This window comes from Ovis aries, chromosome 18 (genome assembly GCF_016772045.2).
Source record: "Ovis aries strain OAR_USU_Benz2616 breed Rambouillet chromosome 18, ARS-UI_Ramb_v3.0, whole genome shotgun sequence".
NCBI classification, from domain to species: domain Eukaryota; kingdom Metazoa; phylum Chordata; class Mammalia; order Artiodactyla; family Bovidae; genus Ovis; species Ovis aries.
The window spans coordinates 26,313,854-26,326,452 of NC_056071.1; the positions used below are offsets into that span (position 1 = coordinate 26,313,854).

At 39.6% G+C, this 12,599-nt stretch overlaps 1 protein-coding gene across 22 annotated transcripts in view; it reads right to left on the reverse strand.

The window, feature by feature from the left end:
* Positions 1 to 12,599, reverse strand: part of TJP1 (tight junction protein 1) — a 263,264-nt gene that overhangs the window by 84,263 nt on the left and 166,402 nt on the right. For all 22 annotated transcript variants that reach the window (XM_042235170.2, XM_060401399.1, XM_042235169.2 and 19 more), the window contains one exon: positions 1,181 to 1,237. In XM_042235170.2, coding sequence (XP_042091104.1) covers positions 1,181 to 1,237 — 57 coding nt within the window. The remainder of the gene's footprint in view (positions 1 to 1,180; positions 1,238 to 12,599) is intronic.

The window sequence follows — 12,599 nt, forward strand, 5'->3', positions numbered from 1 at the left end:
ACCAATACGATGGACGTGAGTTTGAGTTAGCTCCAGGAGTTGGTGATGGACAGGGAAGCCTGGCGTGCTGCAATCCATGGGGTCACAAAGAGTCAGACATGACTGAGCAACTGAATTGAACTGAATTTACCCGTTGCCTATCATGTGCAGATTCAAAGATTCACAAGATCGCGGTTTAGGAACATGATTTTCCCTCTAACTTGCTAGTAATGGACACAGCGAGTAGAAACAGCATGTGTAAGACGTCTGTCTGTTCTCTCATTTCTTTCTGCACATTCTCCAGGGAGAAGGGGAATCAGCAATCAGCTCTCTTCAGAGGGAGGAAAAGGGAGACCTATGGGCAGCATGACTTTATGCCAAGTACTATTAGGCGGCATCAGCCACATTTTACACCTGTGGAAACCAAAGTTTTAGAAGTGAGTTGGACCACATGTGCTCATTTCTAAAGGGAAGCAGGCAGTGCTAGAATGCAAATTCCAAACAGGTTCATTTCAGACAAAGCTCTTTTTTCTTTTAACGTAAGTATTTTAAAGCATCATTTACTTAATCCTCATTTCAGCATTTTCCATCTAGTTCTACAGCCACATGGCATGTGGTATCTTAAGTTCCCTGACCAGGGAGTGAACCCATGCCCTCTGCAGTGGAAGTGCAGAGTCTTAACCACTCAACCTCCAGGGAAGTACCACAAAGTTCTTACTCTTACCCAGATCACTGTAATTTGCTCTCTGACCATCTGCAATTGCTTAAGCAACAGCTTGGTTCTACATGTTTCAAAACAAGGAATATCTTTTAAGATTTTATTACTTGCATGACCTTGTTCAATTTTAAACCCCAAGCTTACAATATGTACTTATATACTCAGAAACACTGAGACAGTTCACACGTTTACCCCAGCATACGGTGTCTTTTATCTGATCACTCAAAATTTAAAATATAAACCACTTAAGTCATGACTGAAAACAGCAAAATACAAATAACAACCAAAAGGATATATGAAAAAGTAATCATGCTCACTTTTGACCTTAATCAAGAATTTATTGCAACTCTGATTTTAAACAAAGGATTATAGAAAAGTTCTTCCCCTTTCTTCTGGCTTCCTGACATCTGGCTTTCCTCTATTGTTTTCAGAAACTGCCAGGATCCTGAGTTACACAGAGATTATTTACTCAACAGAACTCACCCTGTGAAGTGTCACCGTGTGTTGTTCCCATATAGCTGTTTCCTCCATTGTTGTGTTCTGACAGAGGAAAAGAAAAACAATTATCTTTTAAGAGAATGTCTTTCATAAAGTAGATGAGAACCTCTAGCAAACAATTTAGCACAGTAAAATACCAAAATCCATACTTTTAATATTAGGTACTCTGAAGAGCGCTTAGTAATTACAGAAGTTTTTTGCTTGCTTCTGTTTTTGTTGTAAGAGACAGGAAAGTACACACAGGAACTTCCTTTGTTTTAACTTAATTTGGACAAACGCCACTCTACACTCACTTCAGCCCAGCTGAAATCCGTATTCACGCTAATTCTGCAACTTAACAGTGACAGAAGTTAGAACAGCATTTTTAAAGTATCTAACAACATAAAACATTTAAAAGCTTTCCTTACATTGTGCAAAGAAAGGAAACGACAAATACCTCTGAACTCAGTAATTATAAAATACATATTACAGGATAACAGATAAGACCATTTGACAGGTTTGGTCAGTGGTTGCTTCAGTATCAGATGAAACACTACTGCTCAACCTAGTTTCATTTTACTGCAGAATTATCTTCAAGTTTTGTTTATTACTCTGAAGGAAAAAAAAAAAGGGTGGGGCTTTTCTAGCATACATATCATGCACACAAGCCCATACCAAAAGAACAAACAATTCCACCCCTCTCAAAAGAATCCCTGGGTAAAGTAAGTGATGCGAGCGCCCAGAGATGCTGCTGCTCAAATGTCCGTATAACTCAGGTTCTTCTGTCAGAGCTTTTACTGAAGAGGGAAATAAATCACTATCTACAGGATGGGCACTAAGGAATTTAGAGTAAATTTCTTATAAACTGGGTTCATTGCTCTTGGAAGTTTAAAGTAATTCAATCTCTTTTAATGCTATCATTCTCTGCAGCTGGGGTTGCTGAACATATATAGACATTTACAATTTGTCTAAAGGCTTTCCAGAGTCACCCAAAGGTAGGGTGGAAGGGGGAACGCTGAGCATGACACTGCCCGGCCATCGCTGTCGCCCAGTGTTATCACCATCTGTGCCACAGGTGAGCTTTCCGAGCACACTGCTGGCATGAGCATCATGAGAAGGTATCCACCATGGGGCTGTGGGCCCACTTCTTTCCACAGCAAATTAAATCGAACATTAATGCCCCTTGAGAAAATGAATCCCTATAAAGAAAGCCCACCTCCCTAAATTCAGAGCCACTAGATTAACTTTCCTGCCAGATGAACAAGAGAGGGAGAGAAAGGATCCCTCTGTTCCCTCCCATAGATAAGAACTGTCCACTAATGCTTTGTTTCAATCTTGCAGTCAAGTGCAGCAAAACCTCTTTTTAATGAGACCTCTACTGGAAACAAAGCTGTTTTTTTTTTTTTTTTAAATGACCAAGATCCATATATTTAAAAAAAATTCCTCCATCAATGTGACACAGTGATGATAGGAGTAATTCTGGTAAACAGAAAGAGTCCTACTAAATTACACATGATAAAAATAATCTGCAACTGCCAGTTTGTCCAAGCTTAGCTGACTTATGAAAAATAAGAATTGCTTGCATGGCTCTAAGCTCATCATGCCTGAATCCACTTCTTTAATCAGCAGCACTACTTTTAAATCCTTTCCTAACAAGGGCAAACTGAAAGTGATCTTATACCAGGAGAGAACCTCCATAACAACCTTTGGAATGAAAATTTATTGTCCTGCGTATAGTTTGAATGGCCACATAGCTTTTCATTTTGTAAAAGAATATAAATCAAATGAGAAAATTCATTTAATGTGAAGGGAGAAAAAGATTCTGAAACAGCTTGTATTCTGTTACCCTCATTTTTAACATGATCACTTTCAAGCAGAGCAAAGTTTAAACATGAATAGGAAAACAAAGGATATATAAAAGGATATACAGAATGTTAACACGATCATCTTCAAAGTGAGGGGACTATGGGTGATATCTCTTCATTAGGTTTTTTTTTTTTTTCCTTTTCTTTCTCCATTACCAATCAGAATAAATTGCCAAAATATTTTAAGACACATTCATTAGATCCTACTTTGAACTTCAAATATCTATTTTTAACTTTGCTTTTAGGAAAAATCAAGTAATATTTAAGAAGATTACTTTATGTTACTGATAAAAATTACTGTTAGAAAGGGGTTTATACAATAAGGTCTTAATGTACAAGCTTCTAGGGGAAGTACAATAAGAGGAGTACAATAAGAGAAATTTAGATTATTTTACATAAGGGGAAAAATAAGAATTCTAAAACAATGGTTCTCAGTATTTTAATCAAAATTAGTATGCTTCTTCAGAAAAGCACACATCTCAACCAACTCAGTGGGTTCCCCAGAATGGGCAACAGCAGCTCACTTCTCTGATTAAGCCGAACACAGCTTTATTAGCTCAATTCACCAGAGGGAGACCAATGAACAAGACAGGGGCCAACAGAGAATGAAATATGAAAAACGATGTCCAGTTAGATGCTTAGCCTACACACTAAACCAATGACATCTGTAACATAAGTGGTTATGCCCGGCTCATCCTTAGCGTTTTAAACACACAGAGGCATACACAAGCATCCTAGTTTAAACCACAGACCATGCCACGCCTCTCCACTCTCAGGCCTCTGGCTTCTGTCACTGGCAAAAGCAACGAAACTATCCACTGCTGTCTAACTAGGCAGATTTTATGAGGACTTCAAGGCCCTGAGGGGCGAGTGGATGAGCACACAGATTTGTGAGAATACAATGCAGTGAAGCACAGCGGTAGACTCTTAGTCGACCAGATTCAAGTCCTCACGGTAATTCTTTCAACTTTGCTCTATTTGACCATAAAATGCTGAGGGGTAGGGAGAGCAGATTCTTAAAGGAAGTCACTCAGTTTTATGAAGGCTAAAACGGAAATAAAGCATTTTTAGTACTATTAAATTTGGTACTTCAGAAATTTTGATACTTTAGAAAAAGAAGGAAGGGGATTTTCTCCACTCCAGGATTTTCTCCTCTGGGGTAGAGAAAAAGAAACTGGGGCAGGCAGGCAGGAAAATTTATTTTCACTGTGAGCACTTCTCACTTAATAGTGTTCTGCTAAGTTCATCTACTACTTACTCAAGTAATTTAAAAACATCATCCTTATTATAAAATTGCTTACAACTCATCATTTTTCTTACTGGAAAAAAAAACCCCGCATAATTGTGTAAGTTGCACAAGGATTTTCTGGTAAAGTCTCATTCCCCAAATATTCAGGCTTGTGGGGAGACCACAAGTAACAAAGTGTTGCTCCAATAAGAATGATTCCAGCACTATCACCCCTGTAATTCTGAAATATGCTGTTCAACAGAAACTGAAGAGGCCACGAACACCAAGATCAGAGCCCAAGTCTGCCATTAAATATGTAAGTAACTTTAGTGTTCCCCATTTAAGGAATGGGATACATCAACTCAAGGAGAAAGCCCTGTCTAGCTCCAAAATCCTACTAGACTGTAATTCCAATTCCAAACAGGCTGCAAATTCATTAATTAGGTAACCAGTGTGGGCATCAAGAACAGCAACACTCTTGGCCACTGGGCTGAGTTCTACACACAACTTTAAAATCAGCATCCACTGACCAGAATCCCAATTTCTGAAGGAGCAAAAAGCTGCATTTCAGAAAGTGCAAAGAGTTTGTTTGGTGTCTTTGTTCTAAGCTCCAGCTGGCAAAGATACTACTCAGATTACCAACTGTGAAGGGCTCCCTGCCAAAACTTCAGATCCTAATTTTAGGCAGCTTCACTGTCCTTTCAGCAGATTCCAAGTGGTGGAAAGACAGGAAGTTACAAGAATGGACAGGAGAACCTGTATCTGTTGTTGGTCAATCACTAAGTCGTGTCTGACTCTGCGATCCTAAGGACTGCAGTACACCAGGCTTCCCTGTCCTTCACCAACTCCCAGAGGATGCTCAAACTCATGTCCATCAAGTCAGTGATGCCATCCAACCATCTTATCCTCTGTCGGCCCCTTCTCCTTCTGCCTTCAATCCTTCCCAGTATCAGGGTCTTTTCCAATGAGTCAGCTCTTCACATCAGGTAGCCAGAGTATTGGGAGCTTCAGCAATCAGTCCTTCCGATGAATATTCAGAGTTGATTTCCTTTAGGATGGACTGGTTTGATCTCGTCATCCAAGGTACTCTCAAGTCTTCTCCAATACCAAAGTTCAAAAGCATCAATTCTTAAGCTCTCTGCCTTCTTTATGGTCCAACTCTCACATCCATACTTGACTACTTTAAAAACTATATCTTTGACTATACAGACCTCTTGGTAAAGCAATGTCTCTGCTTTTTAACACACTGTCTAGGTTTATCATAGCTTTTCTTCCAAGGAGGAAGTGTCTTTTAGCTTCATGGCTACAATCACCATCCGCAGTGATTTCAGAGCCGAAGAAAATAAAGTCTGTTGCTGTTTCCATTGTTTCCCCATCTATTTGCCATGAAGTGATGGGACTGGATGCCATCTTAGTTTTTTGAATGTTTAGTTTTAAGCCAGCTTTTTCACTCCCCTCTTTCACCTTCATCAAGAGGCTCTTTAGTTCCTCTTTGCTTTCTGCCATAAGGGTGGTGTCATCTGCATATCTGAAGTTATTGATATTTCTCCCGGCAATCTTGATTCCAGCCTGAGCTTCATCCAGTCTCACATTTCACATGATGTACTCTGCTATAAGGTACATAAGCAGGGTGACAATATACAGCCTTGATATACCCCTTTCCCAATTTGGAACCAGTTCTTTGTCTATCTCTAAATGTTGCTTCTTGACTTGCATACAGGTTTCTCAGGAGGCAGGTCAGGTGGTCTAGTATTCCCATCTCTTGAAGAATTTTCCAGTTTGTTGCAATCTACACAGTCAAAGGTTTTAGCATAGTCAATGAAACAGAAGTAGATGTTCTTCTGGAATTCACTGGCTTTTTCTATGATCCAACAGATGTTGGCAATTTGATCTCTGGTTTGATTCCTCTGCCTTTTCTAAATCCAGCTTGTATATCTGGAAGTTCTCGGTTCACGTACTACTGAAGCCTAGCTTGAAGGATTTTCAGCTTTACCTTTTAGCTTTACCTTTCCTAGCATGTGAAATGAGTGCAACTGTGTTAGTTTGAACATTCTTTGGTATTGCCCTTCTTTGGGACTGGAAAGAAAACTGACCTTTTCCAGTACTGTTGTGACTGCTGAGTTTTCCAAATTTGCTGGCACATTGAGTGTAGCACTGTAACAGCGTCATCTTTTAGGATCTGAAATAGCTCAACTGGAATTTCATCGCCTTCACTCGCTTTGTTCATAGTGAGGTTTCTTAAGGCCCACTTGACTTCGCACTCCAGGACGTCTGGTTCTAGGTGAGTGAGCACACCATCGTGGTTATCTGGGTCATTAAGATCTTTTTTGTATAGTTCTTCTATGTGTTCACCACTTCTTAATAACTTCTGCTTTTGTTAGGTCCATACCGTCTCCATCCTTTATTGTGCCCATCGTTGCATGAATGTTCCCTGAGTATCTCTAATTTTCTTAAGAGATCTCTAGTCTTTCCCATTCTATTGTTTTCTTCTATTTCTTTGCATTGTTCACATAGGAAGGCTTTCTTATCTCTCCTGGCTATTCTATGGAACTCTGCATTCAGATGGGTATATCTTTCCCTTTCGCCTTTGCCTTTTGCGTCTCTTCTTTTCTTGGCTATTTGTAAGGCCTTCTCAGACAACCATTTTGCCTTTTTTGCATTTCTTTTTCTTGGGGATGGTTTTGATCACTGCCTTCTATACAATGTCACAAATCTCTGTCCAAAGTTCTTTAGGCACTCTGTCTATCAGATCTAACCCCTTGAGTCTATTTGTCACTTCCACTGTATAATCATAACGGATTTGATTTAGGTCATACCTGACTGGTCCAGTGGTTTTCCCTACTCTCTTCAATTTAAGTCTAAATTTTGCAATAAGGAGTTCATGATCTGAGCCACAGATCATGACAACCTATATCTGGGAGAAGACCAAATCCAGGATGGACTAAAGTAAAAGTCAGTGTTCCCCAAATATAGGAAAAGTCTTAACTCCTTAACATTAAGTAGACATACAACCAGTCAAAACCTACCTCCTTATGGCTGTAATTTTAAAACAATCCATTCATTTATTCAATCCAGACTTTGATGCTAAGTGCTACGGAGGTCAAGAATAGAACCCTCTCTTCCTGAGGGGCTCAAGGAGAAGGTTTAGAACACTAGATAAATGGTGCATACGAGTGCCACAGCAGGTGGAGAGGACAAGGCCTGCTGAGAAGATAGGAGACTGAGTCCCCAAGAAAGCAACATTTGAGTTTCGGCTTGAAGGATGACCAGGAAAGGAAGTGGGGAAAGATGGTTCCAGAGAGGAATCAGCATGTCAACAGGCTGCTACTGCTGCTGCACACAGCGCTGCTGTCATGCGGGTAAAAGAGCCCCTGAAGCAGGACACCAAAGGCCTTGTAATGTCAGGCTAGCAACAGTGAACTCAGTGGAAAGATACTAAGGAGCCATTCTGACACTGTGACATGGAAGACAGAGTTGAGGCAGGGAGACCAATTAGAAAGTGGAAGTGAAGGAAGAGGAGCTAAAGATGATGGTGAGAGGCTTCTGAATTGGACAGCTGCATGAAAAAACCAGCAGAAGAGATGACGAATTCAGTTTTAGTCGCCTTTAAGTTGAGGTGCCTGTGGAATACTGAAGCAGAGAGATAGGCAGTAGGCTGGTGGATACAGGAGATCTGGCCTAGATAAGAATCTAGGAGTAATCTACAAAGTAGTTCTGAACCCAAGGGGAAAGCTCCAATTACCAAAGCACTAAGCTGGCCCTGTGCAACATGAGTACTCTAAGGGGAAAAAGGAAGAACCACAGGGACTTGAGAAGGAACAGCCAGCAAGGAACTCACACAACAATGTCACTTGATAGTGAAGGACAGGGAAGTCTGGAGTGCTGCAGTCCGTGGGGTCGCAAAGAGTTGGACACAGCTGAGAGACTGAACAGCTGTCCAGAAAAGATGACAAAACAGGAAAGTCAAGATATCATAAAAGAACACAATTTTCATGTATTTTTAAACTGTTGGACCTTTACATATCAAACATGTATTTAAAATAGATTATTCAGGGCCATCTCTTAAATAAAGCACACTGAGCTTTCTTTGCTGACGACCGTGGTCCTCAATAGGAAAACCAGACAGTAAACAGAGCAGTCGCACTCCGGTGGCTCCTGCTGGGCTTTTTCTTCTCTGAGCAGAGCTGCTGCACTCAACTGTTTCTGAATTTTCCTCCCCTATGAAGTTCTGGGTTTCTGTCTCTTTTTTTTTTGCCTTCCATCCAAAACAAAAATAGAAAGCAAGATCACCTATTGAGATAAGGTGAGCCAGAAACTTATGAAGTACAGCCTAAGTTTTAGTGAATAAAACAGATGCCCCCATCCCTCTTTGACCTTTTCTTGTTGTTGTTCAGTCGAGTCCAACTCTTTGTGACCCCATGGACTGTAGCCTGCCAGGTTCCTCTGTCCTTGGAATTATCCAGGCAAGCACACTGGAGTGGGTAGCCAGGCCCTCCTCCAAGGGATCTTCTCGTACCAGGGATGGAACCCGTGTCTCCTACCCTGCATGCAGGTTCTTTACTGCTGAGCCACCAGGGAAGCCCCTTTGACCTTCAGTTAAACATTTAATTTCAAATGTGATCATTGCTACACAAATGAAGTAAAAAGAGACTAGAGTATGTGCTAAAAAGTGGGGAAAATATACATTTGGATTGATCTGAAGGGCTGTTATACAAACTTTCAAAACAGAGATGTCCTGTTTAAGAGATAATAAAAAAGATACATCTGAAGTCAAATGAAGAGCATCAAGAATTCAGCAAATCTCACAAACACAAGATAAGAACTGGCTAAAGCGTAAGAACTAAAAATAACGATCCAAGTAACCCACAGCAACTGAACCTCTCAGCCTCAAGTGAAAGTAACGAAGCAACCAACGCTCTGCTATTCCAACTCCAGCTAAATTTTCTAATACTTTGCTGTGTATACTCCTTGGCTGAGAATTTAGGAGACATCAGATACTGTTTGATGAGATGGATATGATTAAAAAATATTGAGAGCTAGAAAAAAGATGTAAGTGGACCTAGAATTTTTTTGGTTGATCAAAGTTTAAGTAAGTTTACAGATAAATTGCCTATTTGCTGCTGTCTTGAGATCCAAGTGAAAGAATATCAGCTAAGTAAGTCACCATTAACCATTATAGGAACACGAAGGGATAGTTACAGACACTCCCCAAAAATCACTGCTTTCCAGTTATTAGCAATAAAACGTCTTAGGTTGACATTTTCTAGTGACTGAAGATGGATAAAAGACCTTTCAAACTTTTTCCAGATAGAAAGGGAAGGGAAAGGGGCCGCAGAGATGGGGGACTGGTATTTCTGAGTGTTCTCTGTGCACCAGTCCTGCTTTATGGTACATTATCCTCCACACACTCAAGTCCTACAGGGAGGGATGAGTAAAAAAAGTATACTGCTTTGTGTCACTAGGAGTGAATAAATGCACTGAAGATAATGAGAGGTGGGTTTCTATTGCTATAAGTAAGAAAAGGAGGGAGAATAAATTGAACTGTATGATGTGAGACCAGACTCTGAAGTATCAGTATAAACCCATGGTTTAAATACACATGTAGACAGGTACAGAGAAACAGAGTCCTATAGAGCCACACACCCCCCTACTTCCCAGCTGTCTGCTGAGAGCCTAGCAGCACAAAAAGCCCAACAGCAATGAGCACGGCTAGCACATACTGGTCTTTAATAAAACAAACTAGAATTTCTTAGAGAAGGGGTTGGCTGCAGGGTTGGGTCAGAGAAAATTCAGGATAAACCTGGAGTATCATGCAACATTAGAAATGAAAGGACTGCTCAAAAAGTTATGGGAATTTGTCAAGAGAACACAGGAATCAGCAGGAAAGAGTTTCGAGAGGACAAATTTGGAATTAACGAGCAATAAAATAATGATAACAATTGATTTTTAACCCATAAAATAACCCATGAATCCCATATGATATAATCAAATATGAAAATGGGAAAGGGACAGCTCTTTGTTAATAATGGAACTTCAATTAACAAATGTGAAAAAAAAAAGAAAGAAAGAAAAAAAAAATGTGGAAGGAAAGGGGGCTAGAGAATTACCTTCAAGCAAACTCCACCAATTGCTGCAGATGAAGATCACCCAGAGAGGATAAAACTGGTGGGTGAGTGCTTGAGGATTAACATGACTAGCACAGCCTCAAACCCTCTCCTCCAAAATATTTATAAATTAGAAATATAATAGCTTTCCAGGAGAGAACATCATCGTAACCAAAGTAAACATTACCAACAGTAAGATATATCACATTATGAACTCCTTGGCATGGTGTACAACATGATATCAAGCATTTTATACTATTCTTGCCAAAAATGCACCGTCTCATCCCAGTGATGAAAACACAACAGAAACCTAAGAACATTAAAGTCACTCAGTTGTGTCCAACTCTTTGTGACCCCGTGGACTATACAGCCTAAGGAATTCTCCAGGCCAGAATACTGGAGAGGGTAGCCATTTCCCTTCTCCAGGGGATCTTCCCAATCTGGGATTGAACCCAGGTCTCCCACAATGTAGAGGGCTTCTTTACCAGCTGAGCCACTAGGGAAGCCCAAGAATACTGGAGTGAGTAGCCTATCCCCTCTCCAGGGGATCTTTCCAACCCAGGAATAGAACCAGGGTCTCCTGCATTGCAGGGGGATTCTTTACCAACTGAGTTACCAGGGAAGCAAAACCAAACTAAAGGGCAGTCTAAAAAATAATCAGTTCTTTCCAAAAAGTCATTAACTGAGGGAAAACTGAGGATCTGTTACAGATTCAAAGACATCAAAAAGAAGTAACAACTAAACGCAAAGTGGAATCCTGGAAGAGAAAAAGAATGAACTAATAAAGCTCAAATGCGGTCTGTCATTTAGTTATTATTGGATTGATGTAAACTTCTTATCCTTGATAGATGTTCTCCAGTTACAGTTATGGGAAATGGAGGGTGAGTAGAATGAAAGATACAACTCTAGTATTTTTACAACTTTTCTCTAACATTAACTCAAAATTTATAAGTTTTTCCTTAAACAAAGAGAGACAACTTACAAACTGAGAAAGAATGTACAAGGGCTTAATTTCTAAAACATACAAACAACTCATGCAACTCAATATTAAAAAAAAAAAAAAATCCAATCGAAAAACAGGCAGAAGACATACAGATGGGCAACAGACACATGAAAAGATGCTCAACCTCACTAATTGTTAAGAGAAATGCAAATCAAAACTACAATGAGGTATCACCTCACACCTGTCAGAATGGCCATCATCAAAAAAATCTACAAACAATAATTGTGAGAGGGAGATACTTGCATAAACCCAGACTGTCATACAGTGAGGTCAGAGAAAAACATCATATAGTATGACTTGTATGCCCAATCTAGAAAAATGATCCGAATTAATTTACTCACAAAGCAGAAACAGAAACAAAGATATAGAAAACAAACCTATGCACAGCAAAGGGGGGTGGGGGTGGGACGAAGTGGGGGATTAGGACTGACATAGATACACTATTGATACTATGTAGATTGATATAAAGTAGATAACTAATGAGAATCCATTATATAGCACAGGGAACCCTACTCAATGCTCTGTGGTGACTTAAATGGGAAGGAAATCCAAAAAAGGGATATATGTGTCTGTCTAGCTGAGACACTGTGCTATACAACAGAAAGTAACACATTGTAAAGCAATTATACTCTAATAAAAATTTAACAAACATACATCACCCTAAAAAACAGAGCTACCGCATGATCCTGCAACCCCACTCTTGGGCATATATACAGGGATTAAAAGAGACATACCATTATATATAAAATAAACAAGGACCTACTGTATAGTACAGGGAACTGCAATAGCAGGATCTGCAATGGCTCATAGTAACCTATAATGTAAAAGAATCTGCAGCTAAACACTTGAAACATGAAGTTATAAACCACTGTAGTTATATTATCTTCACAGAGCCAAAAAAAAAAAAAAAGAGGAAAGAGGAATGATAATGACAAGAGTTAAGGAGCTGAAGATTGCTGGTACCAAAAAAATGTCATCTTGATTACATCTGCTTTGAGCAGAACATCTAAGAAGTCACATTCTGAACTATCATATATAGGCAAATTCATCAAATTCCTAACAAAACCAAAATCATTCTTCCTTTAGATGATATAAATAAAGAAAATAATCAACTCACTGAAGGAACCTGAATGGGTAATTAATGTATCAGTTTTGTGGAGTTTCTTATTATTCATTCTCCTCACTAAACCACTATTTGATTTTCAAAAAAAAAGATTTCAGAAAA